This window comes from Lissotriton vulgaris, chromosome 6 (assembly GCF_964263255.1).
Source record: "Lissotriton vulgaris chromosome 6, aLisVul1.2, whole genome shotgun sequence".
Classification (NCBI taxonomy): domain Eukaryota; kingdom Metazoa; phylum Chordata; class Amphibia; order Caudata; family Salamandridae; genus Lissotriton; species Lissotriton vulgaris.
The window spans coordinates 1298798652-1298825431 of record NC_141694.1 but is presented as its reverse complement, the minus strand read 5'-3'; the positions used below and the strand labels follow the sequence as shown (position 1 = coordinate 1298825431).

The following is a 26780-nucleotide window of genomic DNA, read 5'->3' as shown; positions in this document are numbered from 1 at the left end:
CAAGCTCTGTTGAGCCTTTTGTCAAAACCAGTGGCTGGAGGTCAAACTGTCTCAACGAGGGTTGGCAGTGAGTGCCCTTTCTACTTTTGTGGATGCTTCTGGTGAGAACCTATTTTCCATAGGAAACCCGCAACATCATATTTGGAATAACTTTGGTGCAGGTCGACAAATCTTTGCGAAGTTTTCAAAACTTATGGCCAGCGCCGGTCCGCTCCTATCCTGAAAATCTCGGGGTGATTAGTCAAGTGGGGGGTGAGAAAAAAGGGGAGGTCCCAAAACGTGTTTTCCCCATGCAATTTGCCATAGGGACCATTAATCGCAGCTACAGCCCGAACTGCTGAACGGAATTGCACCAAATTTGGCAGAATGGTAGACCTTGGTTCAGAGTCGTGCCTTTTGGATAAATGGTGTAAATCCGGGAGGGCCAAATCCTAGGGGCAATGAAATCTTTTAGGTAGGGAGCCCAAAGGGGCCCCCAGCCCCGGGGACTGCTACCCCCTGGGGCTTTTAACATAAGTGGTTGCGGGGGCTCAAAGTCCCCCCAAGCCCCGGGGACCGCCACCCCTGTCTTTTTTATAATATATGCGGGAGGGGGCTCATGGCCCCCCACAGCCCCGGGGACCGCCACCCCTCAGGCTTTTTAAGAAAAATAAAGAAACCTGTGTGGCGGGCTTGAGCCCCCCACACGCCCCGGGCACCGCCACCTTCCCGGACCACTAAGTTTTTTAATTTGGGGGTCCATTATGGATCCCCAATCTCCGGGGACCACCACCCCCCGGGGCTTTGTAAATTGTGAGAGGGTTGTCGTGGCCCTGGGGACCTCCACCCCCCAGGGCCGGCTCCTGCAGTGTCCCAGGGTGCCCACCCCCGGGACACTGTAGTATGCAATGACCGGGCGGCAGCCTACCGGCTCCCACCCTGTCATTGCTAGCTGCTTTGCTTCATTGAAGCGAGAGCAGGGAAACCTGCTCTCGCTTCAATGAAGCAAAGCAGATTGCTTTTACACATGGGGAGCTGCATGTTAGCTGCTCCCCCTGTGGAAAAGCAATGCCAGCTCCCGCAGGAGGCGGGGAGCCAGCTGGGACCATGAGGGGATTGGGGAAACCCCCACGGTCCCCAACGAAGAGGGCCAGCCCCGGGGCATGGCGTCTCCGGGGCTACGCAGCCCACACGCAGCCCCACTTCCCTTATAATAAAACAAAAAAAAAGGGGCAGGCCGGCCCTGGAGGATGGGTTCCCCGGGGTCATAATAGGCCGGAGGAGGGGGGCCACGCAGCCTTCCTTCAAAATGGTTTTTTTTTTTTTAAAGAAAAAGGCCAGCCCCGGGGGATGGGGTCCCTGGGCGATTATGGCATTAGGAAGGGGGCCATCCGACCCCTTCCCGAATTTGACATTTAAAAAAATATATTAGGGGGCAGGTCCTGGGGGATGGGGTCCCCAGGGCAAAAAACTGAGAAAAAGAAGGGGGACCACACAGCCCCTCTTCTTAAAAAGGAAAAAAAAAGAAAAGACTGGCATCGCACCGGAGGCCACGCCCCCTTCTTGCAGCACTCTGCAAATGCGCCCCCTGGCGCGTTTCCAGATGGGGAACGAATTCCCCTTGAATACTGGGGGTCCCTGGGGGGCAACTGGCCACCAGAAACCTCCAGTATGCGCCAGGGGGCTGCGTTGCAGAGAGGTGTTCTAAGGCCATGGCCCTTTTGACAGATTTCTGCAACGCTGCTCTGTGGCGCTTACTGGAGATAGCTGGTGGGCTAGTTGCACCCCAGGCACCCTCAGTATTCAAGGGGAGTTAATCCCCCAACTTAAATCGCACCATGGGGCACTTTTGCACAATGGTGAAGGGAGGGGTTGGGGCCTGAATTCGAATGTGTGCAAACACACCCTGTGGCACAGTTTAAGTTGGGGAATTAATTCCTTGTCAATCCTGAGGGTCCCTGGGGGCCAGATAGCCCACCAGGTACCTCCAGTAAGCGCCATGGAGCTGCGTTGCAGAGTGTTGTAAAAAGAGTCATGGCCTCTAAACACCTCTCTGCAACGCAGCCCCCTGGTGCATACTGGAGGTACCTGGTGGTCTAGTTGGCCTCCAGGGACCCACAGGATTGAGGAGGAATTAATTTTCTAACTTAAATGCACCACAGGGCGTGTTTGCAGACAAGGTACCTCAGGCCCCCTTCCTTCACCACTGTGCAACCCGCCATCGTGGCGCGTTTTAAGTTGGGGAATTCTCTTTCAATACTGAGAGTCCCTGAGGGTCAAATAGCCCAACAGGTATCTCCAGTGTGCGCCAGGGAGCTGCGTTGCAGACAGGTGTATAGAGGCCACGCCCCCTTTTACACCTCTCTGCAACGCAGCTCTGTGGCGCTTATTGGAGGTACCTAGTGGGCTAGTTTAACCCTAGGGACCCTCAGGATTCAAGGGGACTTAATCTCCAAACTTAAAACGGCCACAGGACATGTTTACACAGTGGGTAAGGGAGGGGACGGGACCTGAGGTGACGTGTGCAAACACGCCCTATGGCGCGTTTTATGATGGGGAAATAAATCCTGTTCAATCCTGAGGGACCCTGGGGGCCAACTAGCCCACCAGGTGCATCCAGTAAGCGCCACTGAGCTGGGTTGCAGAGAGGTGGTCTAGGCTGTACCCCTTTTTACATCTCTGTGCTACACAGCTCCATGGCACTTACTGGAAGTAACTAGTGGGTTAGTTGGACCCTAGGGACCCTCAGGATTGATGGGGAATTATTTCCCCAACTTAAAACCCGCCACAGGGCGTGTTTACACAGTGGTGAAGGGAGGGGATGGTGTAGGGAAGTGGCTCTATATGTACTGGACCGAAGTAAAATCAGCTAAACTACGAATTCCGATTTACTCACCTGCTATCAGAAGAGATCTCTGTGATGCATCTTTGAACCCAGTACTGATCCTGAAAAGTAATTCTAGTAACTTGAATTTCCTTCCCTAGGATATCATTGCCTGCTTTTTGCTGAAAAAGTTTGTGTCGATTTTTGAAACTACAAATATTCCTCTAAAATCAGCCGAACTACGTATTCCGACCACAGTGCTGCATCTTTGAGCCCAGTACTGATCCTGAAAAGTATTTCTAACCGTACTTACCAGTAACTTGAATTTCCTTCCATAGGCTAACATTGACTGGTTTCACTTGGAAATTCTTCAAAGTGTGGAGTTTTAGAACTTACAAATATTCCTCTAAAATCAGCCAACTACAAATTCCGATTCACTCACCTGTTATCAGGAGAGACTTCAGTGCTGCATCTTTGAGCCCAGTCCTGATCCAGAAAAGTAATTCTAACCGTACCTACCAGTAACTTGAATTTCCTTTCATAGGATATCATTGCCTGCTTTTTGCTGAAAAAGTTTGTGTCGATTTTTGAAACTTACAAATATTCCTCTAAAATCAGCCGAACTACGAATTCCTATTTACTCACCTGTTATCTGGAGAGACCTAAGTGCTGCATGTTTGAGCCCAGTACTGATCCTGAAAAGTAATTCTAACTGTACTTACCAGTAACTTGAATTTCCTTCCATAGGATATAATTGCCTGCTATATAAAATATATATAAATATATTTTTAAAAAATAAAAAATTATAAAAACAATATCAGAATTCCAATATTTTTAAAAACATTTTTCAATTTATATTAAAAATATGTAATGTAATTTAAAAACTAAAATGTCTAAAAATAAATAGTTTAAAAAAATGTAGTAAGTCAATATCAAAAAATAAATATAACAATTAATACATTTATAAATTGTCATAAAAAAACCTTTGAAATTCACAGAAAAAACATAGGTTTCAGACATTTTATAGTTAGAAATTAGCATTGAAAAAACCTTTGACATTCACTGAAAAAACCATAGGTTTTAGGGGTGTTCTAGTTAGCTGGACATTTCACTCATACAAAACCATTGAAATTCCTCTGTTCTAGTTAGTTGTACTAACTATAACTTGCGCGCCCGCAATCTCCTGCTGATGATGTCATATATGACATCATTCAGGATATGGTTAGTGACATCACTGATTACATCACTGATGACATCTCAAATGACATCACTAATGACATCATCCACGTGACAATCTGATACATCTCATCATACACTAGTATATTTAATACTGTTCTATAGTTCTTTGTTAGCATGTTTGAGTGAATCTATAGGTAAGTGTTTACATGTGTGTGTCCATGTAGGAATCACGGAGTATTTTTTTTAAAACTTGTATTGGTGTGTCAATGGTTTCACATATGGTACTCCATATTTTATAATCAGTGTTGAAAGGTTATACTAGTGTATGATGAGATGTATCAGATTGTCACGTGGATGATGTCATTAGTGATGTCATTTGAGATGTCATCAGTGATGTAATCAGTGATGTCACTAACCATGTCCTGAATGATGTCATATATGACATCATCAGCTGGAGATTGCGGGCGCGCAAGTTATAGTTAGTACAACTAACTAGAACAGAGGAATTTCAATGGTTTTGTATGAGTGAAATGTCCAGCTAACTAGAACACCCCTAAAACCTATGTTTTTTGAGTGAATTTCTAAGGTTTTTTAAATGCTAATTCCTAACTATAAAATGTCTGAAACCTATGGTTTTTCAGTGAATATATATATTTATATACACCCACCCCCATTGCACAGGCGCATTTACCTCCAGAGAAAAGCACGAAAAGAAAGCTCAGCCTTCTGCATTCATAGAGACCTAAGAGGTCTCCACAATGTGTCTCCTATGCAAGGAAATGAGACGGCCAGAACAGCAAAATTATACTCCAAACATTCCGAAAAGGTAATGTACTAGACCTATTTAAGTATTGCTTTCAGTGTCGGTACTTGGTGTTTGTCTTGATGTACGCCACCCTACCCCTACGTAGACTGACAAACCACCAACTCCCTTGCTGTAAATATACAAACATACGTCTGACCCCACTAAGTGCAAACAGGCTTATATTGCCATAATCCCCTCATCTAGAAGTTGGTGGGTGCACAAACATGTATTCATATACACTAAAGTTCATCATAAAGGACATTTTCAACTGAATTCTTTCATGTCGCAAGATACAAAACCTCAGACACATATTTAAACAAGCTTTGGGCACTTTGAGATCTGTTGACTTTGAAGTTTTAGGTGTGATGTAGTTCAGATTTCTATTATGAATCACTTTGGAGGTGTTGCAGGCTTATTTGAAAAAGCTTCCTGTGTCTACAAGAAGCCATTGGTGGGTGATTATCATTGTAGTTGTATGATAATATTTCCATGCACAGAGGCCAGCTTGGCCGCAAAATAGAGATGCAACTTCAATGGGGCTTGGTGGAAATTGGAGATTCCTATGAGCAGGAAACTTCTCAACAATAAGATGTTTTTAATCTAGTACTATCAGATTTAAAAGCCAGTGTTATTGGTGCCTGGAGCATTTTAAAGTGGCAATCAGGGCAAGTTCTATTTTAGTGTGATTTAATTTGAGATTGTGTTGTGTTTTTCATGTACTTTTAACAAAAGAGGGAGGGAGAGGAAAAAGTGGATTCAGTCTCCCCGGGTATAGCACAAAAACAAAGTGGAACCCACTTGGGCAGTTTGAGTTAATCCCTATACTGATGGGGAACACTCAGTGTTGTTTAAATACCCCTCACACACCAACAGGCCCCTTGGTGTCATGCTTCATCATCGGGGTCTTCGCACCCCTCTAGGGGATGCGGCGTGCTACGACCAATGAGTACGTGGGAGCACTTTCTATTGGACTATGTGTGAATGTGTGTGGGGTACAAGGACGTATGTGGGTGGTGAGTTAAAGTGAGTGAAAGATAAAAAATACCTGGCTCGTGGGGTAGAAAAATAAATTTGATAGCTTTCATCCTCGCCACTTGAGAGAGAACCTACCCTATGGGCAGTTCTTGCGTCTACAACGTAATTGCAGTGACATTGACAAGTACAAAGCCCAGGCCCTAGAATCTGAAAAATAAACTCAAACAGAGACATTATCCCGATTGAGTGATTGACTCTGCAATGAAAAGGGCACGGAACAATAACAGTGATGCCCTCCTGGAGGGCAAAGTATCCTCAGAAAACAACCAAGAGAGACTAGTATGTGGTACCACATATAGCTCACATTCAAACCAGGTTTCAGAAATGATTAACAAACACTGGAGGATCCTAACCAGTGGCACTCTGGATTTAGAGAAACCTCTGTTCGCCCACAGACATGGGAGGAACCTGAAAGATGTCCTGGTCCACACTAGACCAAAAATGACACCAAACCAACAAACCAGACTACAGGGTTTGCAAGGACACTATCCCTGTGGAGATTGCGGTAGCTGCCACTTAACGAGAATTAACTCAAACTGCCCAAGTGGATTCCACTTTGTTTTTGTGTTTTTCATGTATACATTTTAGTGTTTTGCTAGTCAATATAGTGTTATTGGGGTAGAAGATGTGTGTAAAGCTGGCTATCATCAACACAGAAATGATATGAAATTTTTCTGTTTTTTAAGAGGGGTTCAGAGGTTCCAAAGGTAATGTTAAAAAGAGTAGCAGAAAGGATTACTTCAAGTAGGACCCTCTAAGGGTTAGTGAAATCACCATTTTAATGTTTGACTCTTTTTTTTTCCAGGTATGAAGTACCAGTTGAGTGCCACTTCATTTATACCCACTCTGTCATGAAGATTTTCAATGTAGAGCAGGGTTTAGATGCATTATATGACATAGAAGTGTGCAATGGGTTTAGAAGACATGTATCCCTTTAATTTATTAGGTTATTCAAAGTATGGTGGATATATGCCGCATACTGACTTGAATCCTGGCCAATAGTCTTTCTAGGGTCACAGACTGCCATACTTTGTGTTGTGACTCGATGCATTAATCTAAAACCGTAGCCAAGACTAGTAGATACACACTGGAAATTATTAATATCTTTAATATTGGTACTTTTCTATTTTTCTTCAATGGTGTTGCTTGCCTGTCTTTAGCCAGTCCTGGACCTTTGCTTGCTTTAGTACAATTTTGATCAACTTGGTGAAGGAGGGTGTCACAGATGGTTTTATATCCTTCAGAATGTTGGTTTCAACCGATTCTCAAAAATAGGAGGATAGTATAGTTTTGGCAGTGGCCATTAATATTTCTATGGGGGTGATTATCCGGAAAAGATCACGTTTTGGTATTTTACTGTATCTGAATAGCTTGCATTTGATCTTCAGGTTGCTGAAAAGGGACAGTTCAGTATTTCCCATCGTTTCTTTAAAGAAGATGCCACATTTCTAAAAGTTTTTTTTTTCAAAACCATTTTTATTAGGAGTTCGATCAGGTTTAAGCACAGCCCTCCACAATCAGGAGGAGACTGTCAACAGTAGATACGAAAAGACACATCATTGTCATAGCATCGAATCCCAATGCATGAAGCGAATTTTTCAAAAATACTCCCACCCACCTACCCCAAAACTCCCACCAACCCCGTCCACTACCCACCCCTTATCCCACCCTAACCCTGTGCACGTGATCATGAGTCAACCATAAGAGAAGGTGTACAAATGCGGAGCCGGCCAACGGCCTAGGGTGCAGGGTCAACATGCTGTGGTAATGCATCGTCCATGTCCATAGGAGGGTCGAGAGGTAGGCCCCTATAGTCTGCCCACCGTTTCCATATTTTGAAATGTTTGCGGGGACAGCCCCGAGCCTCAAAAACTGGCTGTTCCAAACCCATGATGAAGTCTAGGCCCGCCCTCCAGGCACTGAGGGGGGGGCTCGCTCGCTCTTCCAGGCCTGTGCCAGGTCCCTTTTCGCTACCACCAGCCCCAGCAGCAACAGATGGCGCTTGTATATGTTGCCCCCAACATTTTCTAGGACGTGAAGAAGGCCCAACCTAGGGGTACGGGGCAGGTCCCACCCCAGCACCTCAGACAGGCAATCCCAGACCCCGGCCCAGAACCGAGTCAACCGCACACAAGACCACACAGTGTGAAAAAGGGTGCCTCTCTCCGAACCACATCTCAGGCATTCCGGGGTTGCAATCAGGCCCGCCCGCCACAAACGGTCCCTTGTGAAATAAGCTCGATGCAGATATTTGAACTGAATGAAGCGGAGGCGGACTGCAATGGCAGCCCCCCGGGGGATTCAAGGGCTTCGCGCCAGTCGTCTTCGTCCAAGGGGCCAACATCGGCCTCCCATAGGGCCTTCAGTGTCGAGGGGGAGCAGTGCGTGACCAAGGAGCGGTAAATCTGGGAGACTTTTTTGTCACCCAAATCTCCCATAAACAGCTTCGCCTCTATGGGACTGAAGTCTGGGAGCTGCTCCAGCCCCACCAGGCTAGGAGTAAGAGCGTGACGAAATTGGAGATAACGAAAGAACTGGGACCTGGGCATGTTGAACTCAGCACTCAGTTCCTGAAAGGATTTAAGAGTGGTGCCGGAGAGGACATGCCCCAGGGATGAGACCCCTATTGCGTCCCAGCCGTCGAAGCCCTGCAGCGACGCCAGCGCCGGCAGCAGGCCATTACGCCACAACGGAGTCTCCGCCGTTAGTTTACCCCACCAGCCCATGCGGTGCAGGGCCCTCCGCCAGACAGCAAAAACCACCTGGGTGACTCGTGGGAGCAGCCGCCTCCTCCTGGCCGAGTACAACAACGTATGAAGGGAGGCGTCGCCCATTAGAGAGTGCTCCAGGGCATAGGCCGGGTCACAGCGGTCCCCATACCACCACTCGTTGAGCACCAGGAGATGGGAGGCCTGATAGTAGGACAGCATATCCGCGGTAGCCAAGCCGCCGCAGTAAGTAGAGAGGAAGCACGTACGGAGCGCCACCCTGGAGGCACCTCCAGCCCACAGGAACCTGCCCAACACAGAGTCAACACTGCGAAACCACTGCGGATCAACCAGGTAGGGATGATTCTGCAGCTGGTAAAGGAGACGGGGCAAGGCCACCATCTTAAAGATGGCCGATCGACCGTAAATGTTAAGAGGCATACGTGTCCACCTCTTGATGTCCAACTGGACCCGGTCCCAAACCGGTTGAATGTTCCGGCTCCACGCCACCGTGGGCGAGGCAGAGAGGAAAACTCCCAGATATTTCACTCCCTCCACTGCGATCCGAAGGGATGCAGCCCATGGAAAGTCCACAGCGCCACCACCCAGCACCCATAATGTCGACTTGCGTGGGTTAAGGAAGAGCCCCGACGCTTGACCAAAGCCCTGCATCAATTCCAGAACCCGCGGGCCCGTATTCTGCAGGTCGGTCATGAAGAACAGCACATCGTCCGCATACAAGGCGATGCGGTCTGCATGATCCACGCTCCAGACAAAGCCACGGTACAGCGCATCATTGCGAACCCTGGCGGCCAGCGGCTCCATGGCCAGCGCAAAGAGGTAGGGGGAAAGCGGACACTCCTGACGCGTGCCCCGAGTCACCGGGAACCGAGCCGAGATTTCTAAAAGTTTTAACGTGGTTTATTTAAAGTAATCAAAACTAAGGGGTTGTTATGTTGTTTTGCATTTTCCAAACTTTTGGAGGGAGTTTGTGTTGCTAGGTGAATTTCCTGGCTTACATGTGCCGATTTGGCAGATGTTTTTTTTCTCCTAATTCTTGCTTACATTACATCGACTTTCTAGGTTTTTCAGTGAAGATAATAATACCATATATGGTCCACTTTATTAACAAACTTCATCTCCTCACTTAGCTCCACGGGGGACCATTGGGCTTATCATTTAGTGTCTATTTTTTTCCAGTTTTTGTGGTGCTCTGTCTCAGTACACTGACAAGCGTGTTCATTGTCGCTTTTATCTAGTGGTAATTATGGTAGGGAAAATAATATTTTATTTCCAAAGGATCATACGGTAATTGATGTTTTTAAAGTCTCTGATCCATTGGGGATGTTTTCTCAGGTGTGATGGGATCATGATTGTAGAGGTATAGAATGTGAAAGGGATGAATTATAGGTCCGGCCATTCAACAGGGGTTGTACTTTCTATTCTGTCATGATTACACAATCGGAGGCTGAGCTATCAAAAGAGCTGCTCAAGGACGTTATTAGAAGACACGTTGAGAGTTCAGTAACTGCAAAGTCTTTCTCCTTTTGCCAGAGTTCGGCAAGTCTCAAAGGAATATCTTGTTGTTACAGGAGAGTGATCTTTCAGAGATTTAACTCCATGAGATGTTCAACGAAATATGAGGCCTCCTAAGGGGAATGATGCATCTCGTGCAGTTTGTAGTGGGTTTGGGTTTGTTATCTCTATTTCCCCAAAGGAACTGAAAGATGGTGAGATGATTGTTTTCACATTTTTACATTCAGTACTATGTCTTTGGATTTTTTGTGACGCCTCCAGCAGTTTTTTCCATTTCTAGTCATAGTGAAAAATAGAATACCCTGGTGGGGCTAACAAGTTAATTAGTACTTAATAGATTCTGGGATAGGTTCTGGGGCTACTGTCTGAATGTCAGCTGTGTTAGTCAGTGGAGTCAAATTTGAGCAGGGAAGGTCAATACTCTGGATCATATTGATGGATACAAAAGTAAAGGTAGATATTACTTTGTTAGGAAAATCTGCAACTTTTGGCTTTCTCCCAAGAAAGATGTCACAGAGGGAAACAAAAGTAATTGTAAGAAATTAAAGCATTAGTTGAGGGGGTGAGAATCGCCTAAAATAATTATCCTTGTCAAGTTGAACCTCAAAACTCACTAAATAAACCTGTGCTCAACCCTCTGGTGATCTGGCTCAAAAGCAGTCAGGCTTAAATTAGAGACACTGTATAAAATGTTTATGTTGCACATAAACAGTAGTAAAGGAAAAACCCAAGCCAAGAAACTCCAAAACCAATTTGAAAAAAATACTATATTTTATTGAATAAAAAGACAACCAAAAACGACATAAACCCAATCAATAAAACCAAAGCGATGCATATTTTTATAAAAACCTAGCACGAAAAATAACAAAGTGCCTACACTGGTTATCTTGTTGTGCCAGACTGGGTCGAAATCAAACATTACGGCAGACGATGGTGGAGTGAGGGTCGGATTCAAGGACCAGGTTGGGTCTGGTCCAAGAGTTGCCTTCAGACTTAGAAGAAATTCTGAGAAGGCAAAATCTTCAGCATGGCAAGGCACTAGACGGTATCCAAAGATAGGATCAACCAAGGTGAAAAAAGGTCATGAAAGGAAAAGTCAAAATTTCATGTTTAGGGGTTGTCCTAGTCAATGGGGTGCTACTCAACGTCTGGCCCGCCGAAGATACCTACCTTCAAACATAGACGTTTTTCAGGGGCTTGGATTTTTCCAGCAGGGTGAGGCTGCAGGCTGTACCCAAAGAGGATTTCACTAGGCCAGATACAGTTATCTGGAGATCCCACTAAACCGGATTTGTTGATACTGAGAGAACATAGTCGGAGCTGGCATGGGGATTAGGATTCTCTCAATCTGAAGCCAGCAGCAGGGTTGAAGGTCATGTTCATATGGAACTGGTTAGCTGGACAGTTTCAGGAAGAGAGACCTCTGGAAACTTGTTGTGTCCAAGTAGCTCAATCAGGAGGTCTGCCAGTTGACCCCTGGAGTCCTCAGGTTCTGGGTGCAAGGCAAGCAGGTCCCACATTCCTTCAGGTTCTTCAGACAGTTGGGCAGTCCATCATCTGATTCACACAGATCCAGGAGCTTTTTAAAAGAGGATGTAGATCTGCCACTCTTACAAGCAGTTCCAGCCAGTGGTGGTGGTCGCACATTTCCTTTTGTCCTACCTTCAAGCCAATTCAGGTCAGTTCCTTCCTTCCCTCCCTCTGAATGAGTGAAAGCCTATCTAAAGAGACAAAGAGCAGGCCAACAAGGTGAGAGTTTAATCTGTAGGAGGCAGGGTAGGGACTCTCTGAAGCTAAGAAGGTGCTGGGTACAGTCCCATGCTATCCTTTGAATCTCGGCCAGGGGTTGGGTACAAACCTGAGCCCCCTGCTCTTAATAGGGACACCTCTCTCTCCACTCCTCAACATGTAAACCGATTTTATATTACCTCAGTGAAATAAGAAAACATACCAATAGTTAAAATGTAAGTGTAGGGGTTCTGATTACAAAATAATAACCAGTGACTCTAACACAAACTAATTAGTGACTGCTCCCACCATCCAATTACCAGCCTGTATGTTTAACTTACTCTTTATTTTTAGTTCCATGCAGGTTTGTGAAGAGGAGGGGCATTTAAAGTGATGCGGATCTAAGAAGTATTCTGTGCTGAACACATTTTACTGTTGTAGACAACTTTGCTGATGGATGTATTTATTGTATTTATTATTTTTATTTATAAAGTTTTATATAGAGTGAACATGACCCAAGAGGGTATCAGAGCACTTTAGAAGTAGTCAAGAAGGAAAAACAGTAAAAAAGAATCAAATCTAGTTCGAAACAGGATGGTTGGGTCCTGAAAAGAGGCAGGAGGTCACCACAGAGACTGATGCCCATTAAATATACATATACATGATCCTAGCAATCCAATACTTTACATGGGTGTAGCAAATGTTGCCTAATGTGTCCCGCTAATAGAGTACATGAACCATAAAGCAAAAATGTGTTCATTAGTAGCACATTGACTTCATTTTAAATTATAGGGTTGAGGAGATCAGCCTGATTTCAGGGAGAAGGGAGTTCTAGATTTTTGCGGCAATATCCGCGAAGGCTTGATAATTTGTTTTAAATAGAACTTCTGTGGTACCAGCAGTAAGGTGCTAGCGCTTCTAGGAGATCTACCACCACCAGATAACTCCAGTTTTTGTTCAAGTTACTTGAAGGTGTTGTAGTGTTCATGCAGGCAATTTTAACTCAATTCTTACCTAATTGGGGAGCCAATTTACAGCCTGTAGATCAGGAGTGATGTGATTGTATCTATTAGAGCTTGTGAGGAGCTGTGCAACTGAGTTAAGAGAAGCTTTTAGAAAAGCAGAATTTGATCTAGGTAAGATGCGGAGGGTTGCACTTCCATAGTCCAACCTGGAAATCATTAGGGCTTGACCAACTGATCTGAAGTCGTCGAGGAGGAGAAAGGCTTTTATTTTCCTTATGATATTCATCTGGAAGTTAGTTCCTTTAGTGGCAGTACTGATGCGCTCCTGCAAATTGAAATTCTTGTCAAGGGTTATTCCCAGAAATCTTTTGGAATCTATAATGTGTAGAAGGCAATTAAAAGAATGCTTCATCCATTCTCCAATATCAGAAGATTCTTTGAGGGGGGCGATTAAAAGGAATTCCTTTTTTGAGCTTTTAATTTGAAGTGGTGGCATGACAGCCAGTTTTCAGTTTTTTGAAGAGTTGTTTTAAAGGTTTGGATATCTTCTGGGTGACGCATTTTCAGGTACAATTGGGTGCCGTTGAAATACATGTGATAGATGTTGGATAGCTTCAGAATTTCAGTTAGTGGCTGCATCAACAGGTTAAAGAGCATTGATCCCTGTGGGACCCCAAGTGTGACCACTGAAAAATTGAAAAGACTGATTAACCTTTATTCATTGGAATCTGTTGTGGAGGAATGAGATGAACCAATTAAGGACAGACCCAGATAGCCCCACCCTATGTTCAAGTAAGTCTAGGCCACTGTCCTGTCTAACCATGTCACAAGCTGATGATAGTTCATGGACAATTAGCAGGCTGGGTTCATTTTGACCCAGCATGTATATATAGCGCATCGTCTACGATGTGCATTAGAGCCAATTTAGTGCTATGTCCTTGTCGGAAGCGATATTGGAATTGGTCTAAAAGTTGGAATTGTCCTGTGTGATTGCCTAGTTGGTGTGCACACATTTCTACAGGAGCTTTGCCAAGGTTAGTATGTTAGTGATTGGGCGGAAGTTGTTTGAATCCGCCTGATCTGCCATGGGTTTCTTCAAAATAGGAGTTACTGGTCCAGACTTAAGGAGTCTGGGATGGTACCTTGACGTAATGAGGCATTTACTTTTATGATAAAAATGAAGGGCACTAAAAAGTAAAGCATAAAGAGTGCATGGGATTCACATGAATGTTTAACACACTCATGTAGCCCCACTTGAGATAATCCCAGACAGTGGACCAGCACAGTCTGTAAGAAGCTAAAGGGTTCTGGTTCTTAAGTAGTATTAATTACTACTTCATTATTCTGATGCTAGTTTCAGCTTAGGACAGCTCCACAGCATGCATGTTCGGTCACTATTGTCCCACTGACTTCTGTTAAAGATTTATGCTCAAGTTGGATAGATCACCTTAAGTTGCTCAAGTTGGATAGATCACCTTAAGTTTTGCAAGTTTGAGACCATAATGATATACGAAAGCAATTTATTAATGCCTGTATTATCATTTCTGTGGCTTAATGATAGACTATGTTTCAGCAATAGAGAATATAGTTGAGTAAATGCTGAACTCAGATTCTTACCTGCATGGATACGATGTGATATTAAGATTGGATTGGTGATTGGCATACTGATCCCTTGACACAGGGCTTTATTTTCTCTTCACCAGGCTTTCGGGCTATAATAGGAGTGTAAGTTGAAACTGTATTACCATTTAAATGCTTAAGTTTTTCTTGTAATAACTGGTTATATGACAATGATTTAGTATTATTATATTGAAAATAATAAAATTTTGACACAAAAGTGTATTTTATTGTAAAATTTATTTGGCACAGTGGTCAGTGCATGAATTCTGACTGTTAATCGGAGTACGCAGACTGGTGCTCATAAATAGTTCGGTCCCAACCCTTTAGCTACCATTAGCAAAATCCTTCAGTTCCTTCTGTGGTTTCTATCCTCGTATACAATATCCATTAATTTCCTTCGGGGCCCACTGATTAGTGGTAACCTTTTGATGTTGAATGGTCCGCTTCTGGTTACTTGGCATTTGGATCAAAAAATTGACTCTTCATTTCTATCAAAATCTGTAAAATTGTCATTTATATTTTCTGTACTGGTCAGCTGTTACTTCTATCCTCATTATTGAGATTGGGTGTTATTTTTTGTTACCCTTGTATTTAGCACTATTGCTACACCCACACAAGCGCTGACTGAAATGCTGGCAGTATATCTTCTTTTTGTTAGACGTCAGATGTTTTGTTTCTATTAATATTTAATTCATTTATTTTATAGTCATTGAATGCATTTCTGATTTATCCAGCATATTTGCATATCCGACCATATCTTCATTTGTTTATAGTTATTTTATTGCTACTGATGTCACAACACACTAGTCGTTTATTGTGAGCGTTGTCAATTAACAAGTCCCTATGAACATTGCTCTTGTTGAAAGTATTTAACATACCTACAAATTCCAATTCAATTTTAATATGAGCATGTGTGAAAACCGTAAAAGTCAAACAAACACAAATAAAAGACTCCATCTGATACATAAGACAACAGTGTAATATGACCATCAATGGCCCATATGTGCAAGGATTTTAATCTAGTGCTATGTCAAAAGTGGAGAGTATAAAATTGGTATGGACATCAAGGACCTCAATGGACACCATTAAAATACACTATTGGTGGTAAAGATTATTTCAAGTGCAATGAAAACATCCATCACAGCCTCCTAAAATATAAGATTATAAACCAGGATCGTGTTAAAACCAAATTGATCTTATCACAGTGACAAGTAATTGTTCATAAAGGCTAATCACAGCTAGACCTGAGCCTTATGGCAACCCTTAAAAAGCTAAGAACATGCAAAGCTGAATAGCTTGAAAACTGTTGTAAAAAGATAAAATCAGGCCTAATCTGCCTAAAACCTGCTTTTATAAGTATCGGAATAATAAAAGACTTTATAGGTGCCTCGTAAAAACTACAAAACATTAAAAAAGAGCTTCATGTCTTGTGGCGATTTTCCATCGCATCCACAAGGTGGGAGGCACTGCCCTCTACGCGCACCACAAGGTTAGGCCAAATGATGGTGAAAGAGGTCCAATTGAAATCATGTCAATATAAAACAGCCATAAATACTTTTAACCCAAGCAAGATAAGGTTCAGTTGATGGCACAGTTTTCAACAAAAGGTATCTACGCACACTACACTTCATAAACTCTACTTCTTTTCTGGCCCAGGTACGGTTTAAAAAAGTTTGCCTTCACCCAGATCAAATCCCTACAACAAATTTCCTCTGAACACTCATATAGAACTGCCCTACCCAGACGCATGAAACATTCTCGGATGTACTCGAGCCAACAGATGCAGTTAGTATGATAAAGGGAAAACAGCCACTTAAAATTTCCTTACTAAGGGTGCTTCCATCCACAGCGATATGCGATGAAAAGCCAACACATCAGAGAGAAAGGCCAACCCTAGCTCTTCATGCATTACAAAGGTTGGGATGCCGGCGGTAAACAGTGTCCGTCTCAGGAAGGTATTTTCGACAAGTTGTAATGCACCCTGCTCGGTATAGCCCCAGATCTCAACTCCTATAGGTAACCTTTGAGATGAATTTATCTTTGTAGATCTGCAGGAGTCCCCCAGTCAGTCTGCTTCCCAGTCTAGTAGCAAAGTTAAAACAAGCATTGGAAAAGCAATAGGTCTCGCATTAGGAAAGTTTGAGCTATTGGTATTGTAAATGACACTTTTTTTATTTATCTGTTGGTTTTGAAAGTAGCAAAATTAATAGCTTTGTCAGTTACAATGTCAATAGTTTTGACTTTTGCAAATGTGACACCTATAGCATTTGTAATGCAATGTGTGTTGTATTTACATGACTTAGATGTATTGATATTACAAATAACAATGGCTTTTAATTTTGTAAATAATTAATACTTAAATAAGTTTTTGTAATTTATAATGGCAATAGCTTAAACGTTTGTAAATAACTTTTGTGAAGATTATGTTCAGTGTATTTTATTGTGACGAAAATCCAAGAACATTGCATTTGCACCTACACACACAAAGAGCCACACACACATAGATGTGGTGGTGGTGGATCTGGGGGATATGGTGGTGGTGGCTGTGGTGGTGGTGGTGATGGTGGATGTGGTGGTGATGGTGGTGGATGTGGGGGTGGATGTGGTGGTGGATGTGGTGGTGGTGGTGGTGGTGGAGGTGGTGGATGTGGTGGTGATGTGGTGGATGTGGTGGTGGTGGTGGATGTGGCGGTGGATTTCATGGTGGATGTGGAGGTGATGGATGTGGAGGTGATGGATGTGGAGGGGATGGATGTGGAGGTGATGGATGTGGAGGTGATGGATGTGGTGGTGGATGTGGTGGTGGATGTGGTGGTGGATGTGGTGGTGGATGCAGTGGTGGATGCGGTAGTGGTGGATGGGGTGGTGGTTGTAGTGGATGTGGTGGTGGATGTAGTGGTGGTGGATGCGGTGGTGGTGGTAGTGGATGTGGTGGATGTCATGGCGGATGTGGAGGTGATGGTGGAGATGATGGCAGATGTGGTGGTGGTGGTGGATGTGATGGTGGATGTGGTGGTGATGTGGTGGATGTGGTGGTGGTGGATGTGGTGGTGGTGGTGGTGGATGTGGTGGTGGTGGTGGATTTGGATGTGGTGGTGGTGGATTTGGATGTGGTGGTGGATGCGGTGGTGGATGTGGATGTGGTGGATGTGGTGCTGGATGTGGTGCTGGATGTGGTGGTGGGTGTGGTGGTGGATGTGGTGGTGGATGTGGTGGTGGATGTGGCGGTGGATGTGGCGGTGGATGTGGCGGTGGATGTGGCGGTGGATTTCATGGTGGATGTGGAGGTGATGGATGTGGAGGTGATGGATGTGGAGGTGATGGATGTGGAGGTGATGGATGTGGTGGTGGATGTGGTGGTGGATGTGGTGGTGGATGTGGTGGTGGATGCAGTGGTGGATGCGGTAGTGGTGGATGGGGTGGTGGTTGTAGTGGATGTGGTGGTGGATGTAGTGGTGGTGGATGCGGTGGTGGTGGTAGTGGATGTGGTGGATGTCATGGCGGATGTGGAGGTGATGGTGGAGATGATGGCAGATGTGGTGGTGGTGGTGGATGTGATGGTGGATGTGGTGGTGATGTGGTGGATGTGGTGGTGGTGGATGTGGTGGTGGTGGTGGTGGATGTGGTGGTGGTGGTGGATTTGGATGTGGTGGTGGTGGATTTGGATGTGGTGGTGGATGCGGTGGTGGATGTGGATGTGGTGGATGTGGATGTGGTGGATGTGGATGTGGTGCTGGGTGTGGTGGTGGGTGTGGTGGTGGATGTGGTGGTGGATGTGGTGGTGGATGTGGCGGTGGATGTGGCGGTGGATGTGGCGGTGGATGTGGCGGTGGATGTGGCGGTGGATGTGGTGGTGATGGTTCCCTTCCTGTTTAAACAGTAGATTAGAACATCTGCAATAGCCCTTCTTAATTCTTTGTAGAAGCCAAAGGCGCGGAGATACTCCTCCGGGAGTGAAGCCAGCGCGGTACAAACTTGCAAATAAATGGTGGATGTGGTGGATGTGGTGGTGGTGGATGTGGTGGATGCGGTGGTGGATGCTGTGGTGGGTGGTGGTTGTAGTGGATGTGGTGGTGGATGTAGTGGTGGTGGGTGTGGTGGTGGTGGTGGATGCGGTGGTGGTGGATGTGGTGGTGGTGGATGCCGTGGTGGTGGATGTGGTGGTGGTGGATGTGGTGGTGGATGTGGCGGTGGATGTCATGGTGGATGTCATGGTGGATGTGGAGGTGATGGTGGATGTGGTGGTGGTGTTGATGGTGGATGTGGTGGTGGATGCGGTGGATGCGGTGGTGATGGTGGATGCGGTGGTGGTGGTGGATGGGGTGGTGGTGGTGGTGGATGTGGTGGTGGAAGTAGTGGTGGTGGGTGTGGTGGTGGATGCGGTGGATGCGGTGGTGGTGGATGCGGTGGATGTGGTGATGGTGGATGCGGTGGTGGTGGTGGTGGTGGATGGGGTGGTGGTTGTGGTGGTGGGTGTAGTGGTGGTGGGTGTGGTGGTCCTGTGGCTTCCATAAGGGTTTGTGACAGAGAAAAGATGATCTTATTTCATTAACATTTAAATTTGTGTCTGTATTTGTATCTAAGACAGATCCAATTCTTCCGGAATTTCTAACAAAGAGTACATTACACAACCACCGGTCGAAGCCATCCCGAAAAAAACCAAGCATCCTGCTGTGAGTTAGAGGCCATTGAGGACCGTGCTGCAGGGGTGGCCTGGACGGTCTCGCTCCATGGAAGGCTGAGAAGGCAGGCCAAGCGCCCAACGGGGAATTGGTGCTGTAGCCTGCAGAGCGTTGAGAGGGGCCATAAAAAGAAAGGGTACAGAGAGAGAGAGGGGGTAGGGAGAAGGTCTGAGGGGTGAGAGAGAGGCATGGGAGAAGGTAAGAGAGATGGCAGTGACGACGCGATGGAAAAGAGAGATGTCGCCATAGCACCCATCAGCCTGTGCCACCTATAGAGACCCACACACCCATATGTAAAACTGCGCCACATTACTTAGGAACCTGCAGTAATAAACATGTATGCCTGTAATGCTTGCACATATAGAGAGAGCGTTTCATACGAGACCTGGTGTTTGAAAGCACCCTAATAATTTATCAATAAAATAAGCATTGTAAAATAACAGATGTTGCTTTTACCACTCACTTTACCAACCTCAGAAGGATGACAGGCTCGGTTACTGGCTTTGCGAATGCTCGCTTTCTTTCTCTCTCTCATTCATGCCATGTTCATGGAGTGAAGCTAGGTAAGTGTCATGTTTGAACAGTAATTCAGGTTTATCCATTGCAAAAAAGGTCGCGGAAGTTTGGCAAAAAATATGCGGAAGAAAACAATCGAGCATTGGACATCATGTCAGTGATACATAGGATTGACTTCGAGGGAAAGAGAGAAGGTTTAGTGAATCAGGGAATCACGGCAACTCATGCTTAAGCGTTGGTCAGCTCATTGGGGGGTGACAGGTGGGATAAAGGCTGCTAGGTGAAGGGAATTTATAGAAGAGGGAACATATTGTGTAAAAAACACAAAAACGGAGACATTACACAAACAGAAGTAGGAATACAATTGTGGATCCACAGAAGGGCACAGAATAACAAATGACAGAGCCTGCCACCACAGAAAGCACATTCAATGAGCAAATAAAGGGTATAAAATAAAACTCTAACACACCGAGTCATCTGTGTTAACTAAATTGCTTTCTGCGTGGGCTGCTACTTAATTCTGCGATGGAACAGAGGGAGGGGAGGGGGCCGAGCGACGGAGGGAAGGCAGAGAAGGGGGGGAGGAGAAATGCGACACGGCGGGCAGGGGGCGGAGTGGGGAGAGGGTGTTAAGCAGCAGGGGCCTTTGAAGTGAAGCTAAGCTTCACTTCAAAGGTGTGGGAGGAGTGCGGCTGAGGGAACAGACGGCGATTTGGTGATGTGCACCCGCATTTTAGGTCAATGCGCTTGCGCAATGACCTAAAAGCCACGGGCACAGCACCAAATCGCCCAGTTAGGTAAAGTCTGTTTAAGACGCTATATATCGAGCTCCCGCTCAATGCGCATGCGCATTGAGATAGGTCGCTCGACCTAAAAACAGCGGCGTTCGCCCAGGCCAAATCTCCTGCCTTTCATCTTATCAAAGGGCCAATTCAGATCCACATCAAATACTACCCCCAGGTAGGAAAAAAACAGTCTTGGAGATCGGCATGGCCCCTATCATGAAACTATAGGACTTGGCTAATTTAGGACCAATCTGCATTACAAATTATTTGCTGTAATTAGCCAACAGATCCAGGTCATCCATAGTCTTATTTTGGACTGACTTGAGAACACAAGAAAGAATAGCACTCTGAGAGGTAAGTGGTCTATATGAAAACAAGGTATTTACCTGTGAATGATAGTATACATGAAGGGGCCCCCTTCAAAAGAAGGTAGCTTATAAAACGAAGTGTGAGCTCTTGCCTTCTCCATTGGTTGGGCAGGCTTGTTGACTTATAATACTAAAGATCACTAAATCTCAGATTAAGTTTTGCGATGTCAAAAGTGAAAGCACTTTATTTCTACATTTTTTTTCTGTTTTTCAGTGACTTAAAAAAAAAATCTAAACCGGCTTTGTTTTTAATCCAGTTATTCCAAGGATGCTTTGTATCATTCACTACAAAATCTATATATTTATGGGTACAACGTTTACATTGCAATTTTGTAATGACTAAATCATTTTTTAATGTTTAGACCTTATAGACAATGCAGTTACAGGTTACTACCATGTTAGGGTGTGATACTTTAGGTTCAGTTTTACAAGATTGAAAACACTTGTTTGTGTTTTCGCTTCTTTGTAGCGCCAGAGGAAATTGCTGAAGGACCGCCTTCTGAATGAGCTAACCACAGCACTGACAAACTTTCAGAAGATCCAAAGGCAAGCAGCTGATAAAGAAAAAGACTTGGTGGCCCGGGCTCGGGCAAGCTCTCGGGTATCTGTAAGTATTTATTGCAAATGAAATGTACAGTAGTTTTATTCATAGGCATCCAGCTTCCCCTTCAGACTTTAGAAATATACTAGGACTTGTAAGCATTTGATCACTTTGCAACGAGATGATGTCCTGCCCTTTGTTCTGGGATCGAACTGTCCACATGCCCTTCCACACTACTCAAAAATAAGTCTGCTTATTAGGGTCACTGGGGCTTAGTCGGTAGCAGTAATGACATGGTTGCACCTTTCATGGTGGGCCAGCCAGACTTCCCTGTAAGTGTGAGTTCTGCAACCACGGACTTATGTGGCCCCTAGAAATACAGCTGCTTTGCTACACTCATCTCACATTACTTCACAGCAAGTCAAGACCCATAAAACTATTACTATAAAAACTGAAAGCAGAGACATAACGAATTTCCTGCCGCCGCCATGGCAAGGGGGGCAAACTTCTATACTTAAAGAGTGGTCCCCTCAGCTTGTCACCTCGAGGGTATGGGTATTCCATATGCACCATCCCTGCAGGAAGTGGGACCCTAATACTTTCTTACACTATTGACTGAAATTGTCTATTGGTGCTTTGTATAGTTTGTAGAAAGAAACTCACACCCTTAGCAATCATATACTTAAGGAACAAGGAGTACCAGATCTTTGGTTTCATAGTTGATAACATAGAAGCTAGCCTACCACCGATTGTAGTACTACCCTGACTAAAGCAATGCTTGGCTCGTCCATCCTGTATCAGTGTTCCTATTGTAGGGTGGATAATGTTTTAACCAAGTTCCTGTACTGGTTAAACACCGTGTGGTGGCCCATGATTGGATCTGTTGGGTGGTGGGCACTCTGCTAAGTACTACGCATGCTTTGGGACTATGGTTCACTCCTCATCACAGGTCTTGCAACTCTCCTGTCTGAAAAGGGAACTTGTTTTATGCATCGGGGTTTATGTGCTGTGTTTTTGCAATCCTTTTCTTTTGCCCTTACTTTAAAGGTTCAACCATATTGCATTTCCTTTCATTTTCCAGACGGGTGTGCCTGACGATAATTCCACAGAAGCAGCTCTAGTGTCCTGGGAATCGTTAGTATACCTATTTTTATTTTATACTTTTCTTATAATGCAGGCTTCTTTATTTGTGTCCTAGAGAATGTCCTAGCAATTTCAGTTACCTGATTTGATCTAGGGATTGGCTTACTACTCACTATTGTTTAAAAATGGTTCATTCAATTCATTCACTTTTTTTTGCATGGATACACGTTCATTGTTCTTCAGTGGTATTTTCGTCTGGAACTGCACCTTGAAAGTCGAAAATTGTGTTTTAATTATTTCCAGAAAAATAGGTGAGATTATACAAGTGTACATTTGGAAAAAATAGGGATATGGTAAAAGGCAGCCTATGGATACATATTTATTTTGACCGTATAATAAAAGGGTTTCCATCCAGAGATTACTTTTTGAAGTCATATTGACAGTAATCCCAAATGTCCCCGAAACTGTCTCCCCCAATTTTGTTTGAGCTCCTCTTTAAGCCATTTTTGTGGGAAAAAAATGTTTTTTTTTCCTGGCTGTCTTTACTTCTAAGCCCTCACCACTGCCAGCTCCCTGCTGAAACTCAGTGGACATCAGCATGTCCTTTCTCCTAAATTTGAAGTGAGGTGTTTTGAGGGAGTTATTGCGCCGACGGAATAGGCACATTTCTCGAGAGCAAGTGACATAGCAAGTATTTTAGATATTACACTTGCAAGTATACAAAATCATGCATCAGTGGTAGGACAGGTCACTTAACCTAGCTGGACTATTCACCTTATTTTTTGTCTAGCGCTTATCTGAAAATATCTTCTGCTGCAGCTGCTATCTTTGTTACTCTCTGGGCATTTCTTCCCAGTGTTCCTGAGGATACCAATCGATCTGCGATCCTCCCTACCTTTAACCGGTCAAACCAGGTCCAGTACTGACACATGGATGCTAATTTAACTCGTCAATCCTCACTGTAATAATATATATGCTTCCGATGACTAAAAGATTTTCACACGTTTGATGGAAGGTAACAGATAGTGCCAACAGGTCTTGTTGGCTCATAAAATTTGACCTATAAATTATCCCTGTCAAAAATAATTTCTTTCAAGGTTCAGAGTCTTGCGTTAAATCTCTGAAAATGTTTAAAGAATTTTTTGGAAATCAGATGTTCTCATTCATCCAACTCCCATCATCCCAAGGTGATAGCATTCGTCATACCTGATAAAGTGCAGTTACTCTGAGAGAGTGACCTCCTAGATAGTCCTGTGAATACTTTGAATGCAATCTGCTGGTGTGCATCAGAACCCACTTTAAACCTTCTGTCAGTAGTTTGGAACTGTACTTCTAATATGTCGTCTTCCACAAGCTTTGCTCCTTTAACCCTGGGTCTGTAGATTCATTTACAGCATTTAGTTGCCCGTCATAGAGTCCACTAGACACAAAGCCCGACATCGTAAGCCAGTAGTTGGCAAATTGGCCCTCATGGTTTTAGGTCCATTTCTGTCCTTATTTAAATAATATTGGGAAAGTCCCTCTTTCCTTAAGAAGACCTTTCTTGATCACTCAAAATATACGGAGTTCTGTTCTATATTCAACCTCTTTTATCCTGCAAAATTCGTGGGAGGGCTGTAGCTTCCTATATATGTAAGGTTGTCCTAACGATCCCATTAGGAATACAGTCACAGATGGGTTTGGAAGAAAAAGTTCAACAAGATATTATTAATTTGATGATTTTGTAATATCCAAAGGGTTTGCATTTACCACTTCTCTGTGGCTGATGTCCTACGTTTTGTTTATACCCCTTCACCATTTCTCACATCAATGACCATTTCATAAAAACCAGGGGAGCAGCTATTTGAAACGTGTGTAGAAAAATCTGAACCTGCTCAGTCTATTTAGTGTTAACATTTTCATCAAGACACTAAATCTACTGTTGTGTGGAATCAGTAGCTGAATTGACCTAAACCTCCTAGCCCTAATATTTACGCCCAAAACTACATAAACAAGGAACAATTACAGGACAGAATGCAGAAGAATGCCATACATTCACCCCAGTACAGAGATCTGGGCCTAAATCCATCGTTTTCTTTGCTCACCATGCCATTCCAGTTTGAACCCAGCCATATGCAAATCTTTCTTGACCCTGTGCCTCATAGGAACAGTCAAGAAACTACATGCACATCAAAGAGATTTCCTAGTGCGCATTCCCTATCGGGGAGCCAACAACGTCAATGATACCTGAACAAATATCTCGGACAACATTTAAAGTGCTTCTAAATTCAGTTTCTTTACCTTTTATTCCAAGTGACACACTTCTTAGGTGGCTAATTTTGTCAGTTCTTCCAAACATTAATAGATTTGGAGTCTTGCATTCTTTTTCCAGTACAGAAAAAAAAACTTTTTTTCCAGACTCCTAAAAACTTCTTGGCCCTGAGACTTTTCAAACAAACATTAGATTTGTATACTCTTGGATTTTTAAAACGAATTACCTATATATTTGAAATTGCCACTCCATCAACCCATAAAAGCGATGAATTTAATGAAAAGGTGTGAAAAGGTACATATCGAGGTGTTATATTTATACAAATACTCAGATTATTATTTGCAAGTAATGCATTTTTAAGGTGACCAGTAAAGTTATTTCTTGCTGTTGGCATGATGCCATACCTATACTAGCTGTCAAGGAACTTAACCCAATATATTGCTCAATTTTTGTATGGATATTTTTGTGTACTTTTTGGGAATGACAGTGCTCTGCATGTCTTGGAAAAGCTCTGTTGTTATAGCCTGTTTGTTACCCTGCATTACTGTGATTTCCTCCCCTGCACTACTGTGATTTCCTCCTGTGAAATCGACATTTATGCAAGTCCCCTTTGTGTGTCCCATATTTTACGGTGCTTTTTGTCATATCATCAGAGTTGTGACCAACGTGAACCCCCTAATAGTGGCGCGGTCTAGTGCCCCTTAAACCCAGTCTGTGATTAAAAGTCAATGTAATTTATCTGCGGTGCCTTGTCTTCCTTATGTGTGGGATATGGGGAAAAGCTGTGTCGTGGGCAAGGTCGTTTAAGGTGCCATTTGTTGATTAGGGGGAAAAAAAATCAGTTCCTTTTTGTCTTTTTAAATAAATGACTCTTCTAACCTTCTTGAATATCTCTCAATGATATGTTCATGCTGCAAGGGTTTTAAACCAAACTTGTATTTGTGTATCTGCAGTGAGAGCCAGCCTCAAGCTCAATCACAGTATGAAGATATCACAGAAGATGATCTTCGCCTCATCGAAGAGAGAGAGACCTCTATCAGACAACTTGAGGTACGCCATTAAACTGTAGAATTCTCTAATGTACAGAACAGAAGGGACACTATAGCCTTAACCCACCTGTTTAAACCAAGGAGCATGTGGACTTGAAGATAAAAATGCAGAAGTGCAAAGACTTTTGGATGCTTACAAGCAGTACATATTTGGTATATAAACAAAATAAGAATGTGCCTGAATCACTCCTAGATGCACACGTATGGCAGAGTAATTGGAAAATACTCTTATTTATAATGTAACTAGGTACAAAGCCTATTACAGCTTTAATTATTAAGTGGAAGAAAAGATTGCTATTTATTCCACTTTTCAGTCTCAATTCTTTAATCTGCCCCTCAAATGTTGTTTGACTGTGCATCCATTGTCTTGTTATTAATGTTCACTTGATTGCCCTTTGTTGAAATTTGACTACTATACTATCACCAACTTCCAATTTCCTATTATTAAATTCTGCGTGTACAAAAACAATGTTTCACCTCTACTGACAAATGATTTATGTTTCAAGTAGACCTGCCTCAGTTCCCAATTATTCAATGAGGGTTTCATTGGCAGTAGGTAAAGTTACAGTGTTTATGTTGCCTGTGTTTGTAACCGCGATGGTGTCCTGAACATGAATCCACCTGCCCCACAAACCGGTCAGGACCCATCAACACAGTACTCTCCGAGCCTGCCAAGCACATATTGTACAGCGGTTCTTAAAGGCTACACTGCTGGGTCACTCGTTGCGAAAGCCATACCGTTGACTTGCAATACATTCATGAAATTCAGGGATTTTGGTGATGCCAACAAACACTGCATCTTGTAATCGAACATTTCTGTTAACTTTAGTTTGTCCAAAAACAGGCGTGACTACTCAAAACTGGATGCTCTAAGTGAGAGAAAGCTCAATCCTTTGCTGATCTTATATACCTCAGTCCAGAATGTCGCCTGCTACTCCCCATATCAGCTGAGCTTGATGCAGCTGACACGTCTCTGTGGAAACGAGGAGGAGGTTGTAACATGGGTGGCTGTGCAAGTGCATGGGGCAAGGACATTTATTCAGTGATGCACAGGTTACAGGCAGCCTGTTCCTGTGACTGAGAACACATCCTTGATGTACCCGTGGTGCACCCTTGCACAGCATGC

General features: G+C 43.9%; 1 protein-coding gene across 2 annotated transcripts in view; it reads left to right on the top strand.

The window, feature by feature from the left end:
* STX7 (syntaxin 7) overlaps positions 1 to 26780 on the top strand; it is a 241753-nt gene that overhangs the window by 200803 nt on the left and 14170 nt on the right. For both annotated transcript variants that reach the window (XM_086927434.1, XM_086927435.1), the window contains exons 5-7: positions 21200 to 21337; positions 22353 to 22405; positions 25559 to 25655. In XM_086927434.1, the coding sequence (XP_086783560.1) occupies positions 21200 to 21337; positions 22353 to 22405; positions 25559 to 25655 (288 nt within the window). The remainder of the gene's footprint in view (positions 1 to 21199; positions 21338 to 22352; positions 22406 to 25558; positions 25656 to 26780) is intronic.